Source organism: Peromyscus californicus, unplaced genomic scaffold (genome assembly GCF_007827085.1).
Source record: "Peromyscus californicus insignis strain IS unplaced genomic scaffold, ASM782708v3 Scaffold_6__1_contigs__length_162567912, whole genome shotgun sequence".
Classification (NCBI taxonomy): domain Eukaryota; kingdom Metazoa; phylum Chordata; class Mammalia; order Rodentia; family Cricetidae; genus Peromyscus; species Peromyscus californicus.
Window position 1 is genome coordinate 103,224,264 of NW_026294584.1, and position 12,031 is coordinate 103,236,294.

At 43.6% G+C, this 12,031-nt stretch overlaps 1 protein-coding gene across 2 annotated transcripts in view; it reads left to right on the top strand.

Annotated features, from left to right (window-relative positions):
* Positions 1 to 264: 264 nt before the first annotated feature.
* The window catches only part of Hmces (5-hydroxymethylcytosine binding, ES cell specific), a 28,076-nt gene continuing 16,309 nt past the window's right edge, over positions 265 to 12,031 (top strand). The window contains exons 1-3 of one of the 2 annotated variants that reach the window (XM_052721863.1): positions 265 to 346; positions 1,173 to 1,377; positions 6,951 to 7,094. In XM_052721863.1, the coding sequence (XP_052577823.1) occupies positions 1,195 to 1,377; positions 6,951 to 7,094 (327 nt within the window). In that variant the 5' untranslated portion in view covers positions 265 to 346; positions 1,173 to 1,194. Of the gene's footprint in view, positions 347 to 793; positions 905 to 1,172; positions 1,378 to 6,950; positions 7,095 to 12,031 lie in introns of those variants that run through there. The other variant, XM_052721862.1, reaches the window with a different exon arrangement.

Genomic DNA, 12,031 nt, shown 5'->3' on the forward strand with positions numbered 1-12,031 from the left:
TCTGGTGGCCATCCGTCCTCGTGTGAGGGTGACATGAATGACTTGGAAGGCAGAACGGGTTTCCTGGTTTCAGGTTCTGGTCTGGGAAGGAGGAAACACGGGGTCTCCTTGAGTGCTGGTCTCAGGTGTGTGTGTTTTGTTCTGCTTTAAGAGAGCCCATCAAAGGAACTCGGTGTCTAGCGCGTGCCCTGGCTCAGCTCAGCACGGCCGCACCCCCACCCGTGGGGAGGAAACCCCGACGGCGCCGACGTCACGGCGGGGGCGGGGCCGGGCTACCCCGGGGGCGGGGTGGGTGCCCCTCAGGAGGACGCGAGACGTGCTGCAGAGTGGACTCGGCCCGCTGACGGTGAGGAGATGGCAGCGCGGGGTCGGGAGCCTCAAGGGGACGCAGGCGGGCGGAGGGCGGAGAGGGAGGGCCTCGCCGAGGGGGCGCGGGCGGGCGGGTGGAGGGCGGGGTCCAGCTCAGGAAACGCGGGAATGAGGAGAAGGCCTCGCCGAGGGGACGCGGCCGGCGGAGGGGAGGGCCTCGCCGAGGGGGCGCGGGCGGGCGGAGGGGAGGGCCTCGCCGAGGGGGCGCGGGCGGGCGGAGGGGAGGGCCTCGCCGAGGGGACGCGGCCGGCGGAGGGGAGGGCCTCGCCGAGGGGACACGGCCGGCGGAGGGGAGGGCCTCGCCGAGGGGACGCGGCCGGCGGAGGGGAGGGCCTCGCCGAGGGGACGCGGCCGGCGGGGGAGAGGGCCTCGCCGAGGGCGCGCGGGCGGGCGGAGGGGAGGGCCTCGCCGAGGGGACGCGGCCGGCGGGGGAGAGGGCCTCGCCGAGGGGACGCGGCCGGCGGGCTGGCGCTGGCCCGCCCAGGTTCGTGGCCCGGACCGGCGTGCAGCAGGCCCCTCCCCCGGAGCAGAGCGGGTGCGCGCAGGGCGACATTGCGGTCTCCCGGGCTGGCGAGTGTGGCCGGGGTGAATGCAGAGAGCTCTAGCCTTTCTTGCGGCATCGTGAACCCATCGAAATAAACCCCGGGGGGAACGGCTTTCCCGCTGAACACTGAAGCCGTGCCCTGTAGTGGCCGCGACAGTTTGACCCCGACCTAATGGGCCATCCGTGAAAGAGGTGGCCTCGATGGCAGGGAGGACGCTGGGGCCTGGGGAGTCAAGCCTTACGTTTTGTGACTTTATAGGTCTGAGAGGCAGCGCTGAAGAATGTGCGGGCGAACATCCTGTCACTTGCCTAGAGATGTTCTCACGAGGGCCTGTGCCTATCACGATCGCCAGGGCAGGCGGCAGCTCCCGCAGTGGAGGGACCCCGAGAAGTACTGCCCCTCCTACAACAAGAGCCCTCAGTCGAGCAGCCCAGTGCTTCTCTCCCGGCTGCACTTTGAGAAGGTAAGGACTGTGTCAACACCGTACTAGCTTCTGGCCCAGCATGGTGATGGTCCTGTGACTCCTGATTCCTGTGATGTCTGCCCAGCCTCCGGAATGACCTTGAAAGCAGCCTTTAAAGGCAGATTTAGGCCCTAATTGAAAATCATTCTGGGCCTTGGTAAGGAGTAAGTCAGTATTCTCCAGGCTCAATTAAACTGTTTTAATGCATGCCCAGTTTTTATAAACCTCATAGTTGAATACATTTAAAAATTGTTTTGAGACAGAATCATACTATATATGTAGCTCTGGCTGTCCTGGAACTCACTATATAAGCCAGGCTGGCTTCAAACTTAACAACAAACCTCTTGCCTCTGTCTCCAGAATTCTGTATTACAGGTGTGTGTCACTCTACCCGGCTTGAACCTTTTTTTTTTTTTTTTTTTTTTTAAGGTAGCCTTCAAATATCATTGATTTATCAATGTCATCTGAGTGTCTTTAAAAAACAAGCAACAACAACAAAAAACCCCACCCAAGTGTGGTGTGTGTGGTGGTTCACACCTTTAATCCCAGCACTAAGCAGACAGGCAGGCAGATCTCTGTGAGTTGGAGGCCAGCCTGGTCTACACAGTGAGTTCCAGGCTAGTCAAGGCTGCATAGTGAAACTCTATGTCTCAAAAAAAAAAATTGGGGAGCCTGTAAAAGGACTCGGTGGGTGAGCGTGCTGCCAATCCTGACAGCCTGAATTTGATCCCCAAAGCCTACATGGTGGAAGGAGAGAACCTGTTCCTGCAAGTTGTCCTCAGAGCTCCACTCCCACTCTGTGGCGGAGAGTGGACACATAACATAAATAAAAATGTGATTGAGGCAGGTAATGCTGCTCGGTGATATAAAGCATATTTCATATTCTCAGAGCCTTTGGTTCAGTCCTAGCACATGAAGAATTTTTTTTTAATATTTTAAACATTTTTTTTTAATGTATAGAAATGTTTTGTCTGTATGCATGTATGTATGTGCAGCAGGTATGTGCCTGGTGCCCTCAGAAGTCATGGCTTCAGATACCCTGGAACTGGAGTTACAGAAGGCCACCGTGTGAGCGCTTAGAATTAAACCCAGGTCCTCTCCAAAAGCAGCAAATCCCCTTAACTGCTGAACAGACCGTGGTCCCTGTTCCAATGGGTGGATCTTGGGGAGCAGGAATGGGAAAATGGAGCCCCTAGCAAACATAGCCCTGGCTTTGGGTCATTTGAATTTGCCCATGTAGTGTTTGACTGCACATCTGTAGTATGATTTGTTTAAATTGCTAGGGTTTCTTAATTTGGTAAATATTTGATACTTTACTTTTCTCAAACCTATAAATTCTACAACAAAATTAGGAGCATTTCAGCAGTTTAACTGCCAGTGTATATGTATAGATAGCAATATTTGTATTTGAAACCACTGATTTGCAAAATACTTCCTCTTTTTTTTTTTTTTTTTTCATCTACCACAGTGCCACCAGCTGTTCTATTCCAAATTCAAAACTTGTAGAGGAAAAGATGACTAATACTGAGCAGTACTTTAAGTATTTTAGCTTCTTGGCCACTTTGTATCCATTGCCCTAGTGTTTGGGTTGGTTTGTGCAATGATGAAAAAACTCACAAGGTGTCCAGTAGAATTTGTGAGAGCAAGATGCTAGCCAGAAGTTTCTTCAGTCCTGCCTGGCCCTGCAGTTGGGACAAATCTCTCCCACCCACACCCCTCAGCTGCTTAGTCCCAAGTAAACACACAGAGGCTTATATTATTTAAAAAATGTATGGCCTGTGGGTCAGGCTTCTTGTTAGCTAGCTCTTATAACTTAACCCATTTCTGTTAATCTATATGTTGCCATGTGGCCGTGGCATTATCAGTCTGCTGGCATTTCATTGCTCCTTGGGCAGCCAGCTGCCCTTCTTTCTGTGTCTCCGCTTAGATTTCCTGCCTGGCTGTAAGTTTTCTTGCCATAGGACAAAACAGCCTTATTTATCAACCAATAAGAGCAACACATATTCACAGCGTACAGAAAAACATCCCACAGCACAAGATTTTTTTCAACCAAGACATCACTGACATTTAAAAAAAATTATTTATTTTTACATGAATAGGTGTTTTGTCTGAATGAATGACTGCACCCATGTGCATACAGTGTCTGTGGAGGCCAGAAAACGGCACCAGAATTGGAGTTAACAAATACTTGTGAGCCACCATGTGGATGCTGGGAATAAAACTTTGGTCCTCTAGAGTAGCAGCCAGTGCTTTTACCCACTGAACAGTCTCCCAGACCCACTGCTGACATTTTTTTTTTTTTTAAAGATTTATTTATTGTGTATACAATGTTCTGCCTGCATGTATCCCTGCAGTACAGAAGAGGGCACCAGCTCTCACTACAGATGGTTGTGAGCCACCATGTGGTTGCTGGGAATTGAACTCAGGACCTCTAGAAGAGCAGTCAGTGCTCTTAACCTCTGAGCCATCTCTCCAGCCCAAATTATTTATTTATTTATTGTGTATAGTGTTCTGGCTGCATGTTTGCCTGCAGGCCAGAAGAGGGCACCAGATCTCATTTTGGATGGTTGTGAGCCACCATATGGTTGCTGGGAATTGAACTCAGGACCCCTGGAAGAATAAGCAGTGCTCTTAACCTCTGAGCCATTTCTCCAGCCCCCACTGCTGACATTTTAATGGTGGGATAATTCCTTGTTACACAGAGCCATCCAGTACATTGTAAAATGTTTTAGCAGTCCCCTGGCCTCTACCCAGTAGATACCTGTAGCAGTCTCAAGCCAGAGAAACTAAATGTCCCTTAGCATTACCTGAGGTGTCTGAAGGGTTTTGCATGTTGAACATTGACTTCATTGTTTGATTAAAGTCCCCTTATCAGCTAGGAAAAGGGAAAACACTCAGAATCATCCCAAGATGCCAATCAGAGATCAGCCTTAGAATCTGACCTCCTAAAAATAATAATCTGTGGCCTGCTGTATTAACTTCTGTGAAAAATTAATGCTCTGGGCATTCCTGGTGTAAACTCCTTACTCATCTTAGGTTGTAGCTACTCTTCCATTCTCTTGTCTATATCCAGTACCTTTGATGAGACCCAGATTAAGATCCTCCACCCCCTCCTTTCTCTGTTCTCTCTCACATACCACTCTCCACTGTATTTTTTTATATATATATATGTGAATCACATATCTGGCCTTAACCTGTGGGATCTTATATTATGATTCAATTTGATTTTTATATTTATGTGACACAGAGAGGGTGGATATGTGTTGAGAACTGCTGGAGGCTCCTGCACCATTTGGGTTCCAGGGATTAGAGTCAAGTTGTCAGACTTAAGTGACAAGCAGCTTTACCCACTAAGCCATCTTATCTTACCAGCCCACAACCCAGTGTTTTTATGTCTGTGTGGCTTCATGTTAAAGTACAGGCAATTGCTGGGCCTTGAAACACATGCCTGTAATTCTAACACTTAGGCAGATGATCAGAACGAAGTTCAAGGTTAACCTTGGGTACATAGGGAATGTGAGGCCAGTCTGGGATACATGAGACCCTGTCTCAAAAAAAGAAAAGGAAAAGAAGAAAGAGATGGCAGATGGCTGGGCAGTTAAGAGTTTTTATTGTTCTTTCAGAGGATACTGTCCGTGTACTAGCCTCTTACCCATCTCCTCCTTCCAGTGAACTCCTTCTTCACAAAAAGTCCCCCCATACTCTCATGTCTGGGGTGGGGGGTGCATTAGTTAGGGTTGCATGCATGAACAGTAGGGGGTTACTAACTTGAGCAAGGGCAGCTTACCAGTGACTACACCACTGAGGATTATGAATCTTCCCCCAACAACCTTACCTCCCTGCAGCTTCCCAGGGAGGGCTAGGGCTTCGTGGCCCTCTCCATGGTGGAATGTTGAATGTTGGTGGGCCCATTCTTGAACAGATCTTGTGTGAGTATCCAATGCTGCTCTTGTTCATGGGTACAGCAGCCATGTTATTTCCAGAAGAGAGTGTCACAGCACTCCTTCTAGTTATTCCACTTTTTTTTGTTCATTTTTTCAGGACAGGATTTCTTTGTGTATCCCTGGCTGACCTGGAACTCTCCTTGTAGAACAGGTTGGCCTCTAACTCAGAGATCTGCCTGCCTCCCTAGTGCTGGAATTAAAGGTGAGTGCCACCACATCCAACTTCTGAGTGCTAGGATTAAAGGCAAATACCACTACACCCAGCTTAGTCCTTCCACTTTTACATTTTTTTTTTAATTTTTATTTATTTATTTTTTTTCTTCGAGACAGGGTTTCTCTGTGTAGCTTTGCGCCTTTCCTGGAAATCACTTGGTAGCCCAGGCTGGCCTCGAACTCACAGAGATCCGCCTGGCTCTGCCTCCCGAGTGCTGGGGTTAAAGTCGTGCGCCACCACCGCCCGGCCACTTTTACATTCTTTTGTTTGAAATTTTGACAATTTCATACATGAATATAATGTCCCCCATTACCTTCTCAACCCTGTCTGCTACTCTTTTCTTCATCCTTCTCCTACTTTTTTCCCCTCTCCAATTTTTACATTTTTTTTCTTCTTTCTTCCATGATGTTCTCTGTGTCTTACAGGGGATCATATAGGTGTCCCATTTAGAACTGAACACTTAGAAGTTATTATTCTCAGTACTCTGACCCCCCCCCCCCCCCCCCCCCCCCCCCCCGTGCGTTAACCATCATCCTCTGTATTTGGAAGCTTCTCTGACCAAGGCTGAGAACAGCACTGATCTAAGTAAATAAATAATTTTTTTAAGTAAATATTTAGCTTGACACCATGTCCATTTATCAAAAAGAAGACTAATGGTATCCCTCCTTGGGCCTATGACCTCTTCAGACAGAGTTTGCAATGTAGCCTAGGTTAGCCTAAAATTCACAATGCATCTGCATCAGCTTCCCAGGTATTGGGATTACAGGTGTTTTCTGCCCAACACTCTTTGGTCTACCTTTTCCTTTTATTTTTTTCTTCTGAGACAGGGTATCATTATATAGACCAGGCTTTGAACTCACAGAGAACTGCCTGCCTCTGTCTCTCAGGTGCCAGGATTAAAAGCCTGTACTACCATGCCCAGCTGACTTTTTCCCTCTTATGTATTTCCCACAATAATGTATATAGTGATTATGGTCTTCCTGCTGTCTCTAAGCCTGTATTTGTATTTTTATATAAATACAATATATAATATAAAAAATTGTATTTTTGTATCTTGCTCAACCTTTTTTAAAAATTTATATGTGTGTTTATATCTGTTTGAGTGTATGCCAGTGGAAAGAGGGCCTCAGATACCCCGCAGCTGGTGTTACATGCAAGTGGAGCTGCCAGACATGGGTGCTAAGAACTTAACTCAGGTCCTCCAGAGAGCAGAAAGTTCTCCGAACCACTGCACCATCTCTCTAGCACTTGAGCCAGGATTTCTGTATGTGGTCCAGACTTGCCTAGAACTTGCTATGTAGCCCATGCTGTCCTTAAATTAGCAGCAGTCCTCCTGCCTCATCCTTTTGAATGTTGAGATTACAAGTATACGCCACCAACCCAAGTGCTAAATCTGAACCTTTTTTCTGTGGTAGGATGCAGACTCATCAGAGCGGATAATTTTTCCCATGCGATGGGGCCTGGTTCCATCTTGGTTCAAAGAAAGTGATCCATCCAAGCTGCAGTTCAACACTACTAACTGTCGTAGTGATACCATAATGGAAAAGCAGTCATTCAAGGTAGGTAGCCCACCTAGGCACTTCTTTCTAACACTGTTTAGTATTTTGTATACCTAATAAATAAGGTTTCAAAGGATATTTCCAAGTGTTAATGTTGAGTCTTGTTCAATTTATTGCTGTGTTCAGACCAACAATGCTCAAACTTATTGGTAATGGTGGTTTGAAACAGAGTGGTTCCCATAGGCTCGTAATACTTAGTCCTAGTTAGTTAAACTGGTTGAGAAGGATTAGGAGGTGTGGCCTTGTTGGAGGAGGTGTGTTATAGACAGAAGATTCTGTCCCATCAGCAACTCCCAAATACCTGGGCAGCCGCTTCCCAAATAATTGACTCAGAGGCTTAATATTACTTATAAATGTTTGGCTGGTATCTCAGGCTTCTTACTAACTAGCTCTTACACTTAAATTAACCCGTAATTCTTATCTATGTTTAGCAATATGGCTTGGTACCTTTTCTCAGTACAGCTTTGTGTCTAGCTCTTGACTCCTGACTCCACCCTTCCTCTTCGAAGCATTCTCAGTTTTGTCACCCCGCCTACACTTCCTGCCTGGCTACTGGCCAATCAGTGTTTTATTAAACCAATTCAAGTGACAAATCTACAGTGTACAAGAGAACTATTCCACAGCATTTCCCCCTTTTTGTCTAATTAAAAAGGAAGATTTTTAACTTTAACATATTAAGATTATATACAACAAAAAGTTATTAAGAATTACAGTAACATCTAATCCATTTGCATTTGGCAAAATTAGAGAAAATACTTATTATGTATCTTGGTGAGTCTAAAGTTTTATATCTAATTTATATTTTATTATAACTATCTTTCTTCAACTTCATCAAGACTCCAGAAGGATGTAATGTTACCTAATGACAGGAACATCAGACTGTCTGGACAGTCACCCAAAGTTCCTCAGCAACATTGGGGCATCCATCTTTGGCCTACGAGCTTAGAATATCTGACAGACCTATCTGTGAAGCAGGATTTTTGAAGGACCGTCCCACCTTGTCTTGGGAAAATCCTGCAGTCACTTTCCTTTGTGTCCTGCTTGTCCAGTTTGTACAGCATACTGTCAGCAGTCGAGGAAAGGGCACTTTCTTTGCCCACTTGGCTAGCTTTTGCCATAAAGAAAACAAACTCCATATGGAGTTTTTTTCAATGCCCATCATCTTCTTTGAAGTAATTGGTACTGCCGGGAGCAGACATGTCTCATTTTCATGAAAAGTCTAAGTTCTTAAAACATTTTTAATGCCATATTCTGTAGTTCTTTGAAGTGTTTGAAGGTTGTCTATCCGAACTATATCTCTGTATCACCTTGAAAACATACCTAGGGCTGGAGAGATGGCTCAGAGGTTAAGAGCACTGGCTGTTCTTCCAGAGGTCCTGAGTTCAATTCCCAGCAACCACATGGTGGCTCACAACCATCCATAATGAGATCTGGTGCCCTCTTCTGGCCTGCAGGTGTATATGCAGACAGAACACTGTATACATAATAAATAAATAAATAAATCTTTAAAAAAAAACCCTAACATGACTATAAGTTTGCTAATATAGATGACTATTAATCTATATTTCTTAATTATATATTACATTTTTAAATGAGCTGCATAAACATAATATCCTAAACAAGAGTAGAAACATACATACAGTATAATAAAATTAACTTTAAATTTGTATCAATAAACTAAAATCCATACTGATGTAAAATATGTAAGATTGACAGTTGTTTTCAACTGAATGCACCAGGCTCTGCTGACTCCCCATGGGAGACCTTGCCTTGGAGGAGATGGGAATGGGGGGTGGGTTGGGGGGGAAGGCTTGGGGTAGGAGGAGGGAGGACAGGGGAATCTAAGGTTGACATGTATAATGAATAGAAAATCTCTTAAGAAAAAAAGAAAAAGATTGACAATTGTTTTTTGGATTAAAGTAGATTTAATAGTCTATCCTTTTTCCCCCATCATTTCTATATCATATTCCCCTTTCTTCTTTTAGAAAGAGATTGACTATGATCAATAGCAATTTTTAACCATACCCCCTAAACAGACAAACATCCATAATCCATTTTTTGGGAATGTGGGCATAGTTTTCTAGGCTACTTCCTGCTTATTGGGGACACTGTTAATCTTATGGGAACCCTGAGAAAATTTAGGATTATGGTCAAGTCCTGACTAGAGTAGTCTCTGAGGCTGGATCATCTCAACCAGCAGCCTTGAAGCCTTTCTGGATGCACAACTCAGAAGAAACTGCAACATAGGCGCTCTAAAACATCTGGGCCATCTGTTCCCATTGGAGATTATTCAGGGGGTCTTCCTCAACCAAATCTGATATTTTTCTTTTTTTTTTGTTTTGTTTTTTTTGTTTTTTTGAGACAGGGTTTCTCTGTGTAGTTTTGGTGCCTGTCCTGGGTCTTGATCTGTAGCTGATTTTTTTTAACACAAAATGAATCCACAGCCTCTCATTTCTTGTGGAAATAAAAGCAATAACCTCTCCTCCAAACATAAGCTGTGATCAGTGTTTTTGATCTTAGCCATTCTGACAGGTGTAAGATGGTATCTCAGAATCGTTTTGATTTGCATTTCCCTGATGACTAAGGATGTTGAGCAATTCCTTAAATGTCTTTCGGCCATTTGAGATTGTTCTGTTGAGAATTCTCTGTTTAGGTCTGTAGCACATTTTTTAATTGAATTGTTTGGTATTTTGATGTCTAGTTTCTTGAGTTCTTTATATATTTTGGAGATCAGCCCTTTGTCAGATATAGGATTTGTGAAGATCTTTTCCCGTTCTGTAGGCTGTCATTTTGTCTTATTTGCCTTACAGAAGCTTCTCAGTTTCAGGAGGTCCCATTTATTAATTGTTGCTCTCAGTTTAGGTATGTTCCTTGTGTCCCTGATCTCTCCAAGACCTTTGTCATGAAGAGGTGTTGGATTTTGTCAAAGGCTTTTTCAGCATCTAGTGAGATAATCATGTTTGTTTTTTTTTTTTTTTCAATTTGTTTATAAGGTGTATTACATTGACAGATTTTTATATGTTAAACCATTCATGCATCTCTGGGATGAAGCCTACTTGATCATGGTGGATGAATGTGTTCTTGGATTCATTTTGACAGTATTTTATTGAGTATTTTTGCATCAATGTTCATGAGAGAGATTGGTCTGTAATTTTCCTTCTTTGTTGGATCTTAGTGTGGTTTGGGTATCATTGTGACTGTAGCCTCATAAAAAGAGTTTGGCAGTGTTCCTTCTGTTTTGATTGTGTGGAACAGTTTGAAGAGTATTAATGACAGTTTATATTTCCTTAGGGGTTATAGGTCTATTTAAATTGTTTATCTAGTCTTGATTTAATTTTGGTATGTGATACCTATCCAGAAAATTGTTTCTTTTAGATTTTCCAATTTTGTGGAGTACAGGTAGGTTTTTGAAGTATGACCTGATGATTCTCTGGATTTCCTCGTTGTCTGATGTTATGTCTCCCTTTTCATTTCTGATTTTGTTAATTTGGATGTTCTCTCTTTGCCTTTTGATTAGTTTGGATAAGGGATTGTCTATCTTGTTGATTTTCTCAAAGAATCAACTCTTTGTTTCATTGATTCTTTGTATTGTTCTCTTTGTTTCTATTTTATTGATTTCAGCCCTCAATTTGATTATTTCCTGGCATCTATTCCTCCTGGGTGAGTTTGCTTCTTTTTGTTTTAGAGCTTTAAAGTGTGCTGTTAAATCACTAGTGTGAGATTTCTCCAACTTCTTTATGTGGGCATTTAGTGCTATGAATTTCATTCCTTGGTTCCTTGAGAAGCTAGTCCCATGGTGGAGGCACGTTTACCACCAGCTCTGAAAGCCATGTTTATGTCCAGACAGTCAGCTGTGTCTGTCATTTCTCACAATTTTTTTCTTTAAGATTTATTTATTTATTATGTATACAATGTTCTGCCCACACACATCCCTGCAGGCCAGAAGAGGGCACCAGATCTCATTACAGATGGTTGTGAGCCACCATGTGGTTGCTGGGAATTGAACTCAGAACCTCTGGAAGAGCAGCCAGTGCTCTTAACCTCTGAGCCATCTCTCCAGCCCCCTTTTCACAATTTTTTAATGTCACTTCCTTACACTTCCTACTTACTCAGTTAATATTATTTCCTTCTCGGGTCTCTGGAGTTGAAGACTAGATAGTTATTGTTTTCCTTGTTAACAAATTCAGAAAAGAAACTCAATAAAGAGGTGTAAAGTGTCTAAGTTTGAGAGACATCAAAAGGTAATTTTGGGTTGGTAATACAAATAGGATAGAAAATGAATTAGGTACAACACTTTGGACTCATCAAAATAGGATAAATAATGGAGTATTTTCTCCCTATTTGTCAAGTATTAATAGATTAGACATTATGTATATAATTATTGCCTATATATATTGTATATAGTTATTGTACTTATTGTATATAGTTTTTCTTTTTTTGCTTTTCAACTTTATAATTTTTTTTTTTTTTTAATGCTGAATGCTGTTTATTGAAGAAGGGAGGAGGTCTTAAATACAGGCTTACAGCACAATGGGAGAACCCCTGAGGGCAGAAGTTTGCTCTTAAGATGTTTTACAATCTTGCATCTAAGCTGTTAACGCCCATTGTGCAGGATACACAGACAAGGAACTTCCCTTAATTATTTAAGAGGGTGGAACCTGGGAGGGAATTAGCATAGGGAGGATATCAAGGTCAAGGTCAGCAAGCAAGGCAACAGTTACCCAAAACAGGGGCCAGGACCCTATGGGTCCCCCTTTTACTATAAAAATGAGCTGCAAGCTGGTATAGTACCTACTTTTCAGGAGTGGCTCTGTGCAACATTTATTGGCCTCCTGAAATTCATTTAGCCCCCCCCCCTTTGAAGATACCTTAAAATTTATGAGCTTGAATGTAGCCATTATAAGACCATTAGTTATGCTCCTTATGAGCTACCTGTT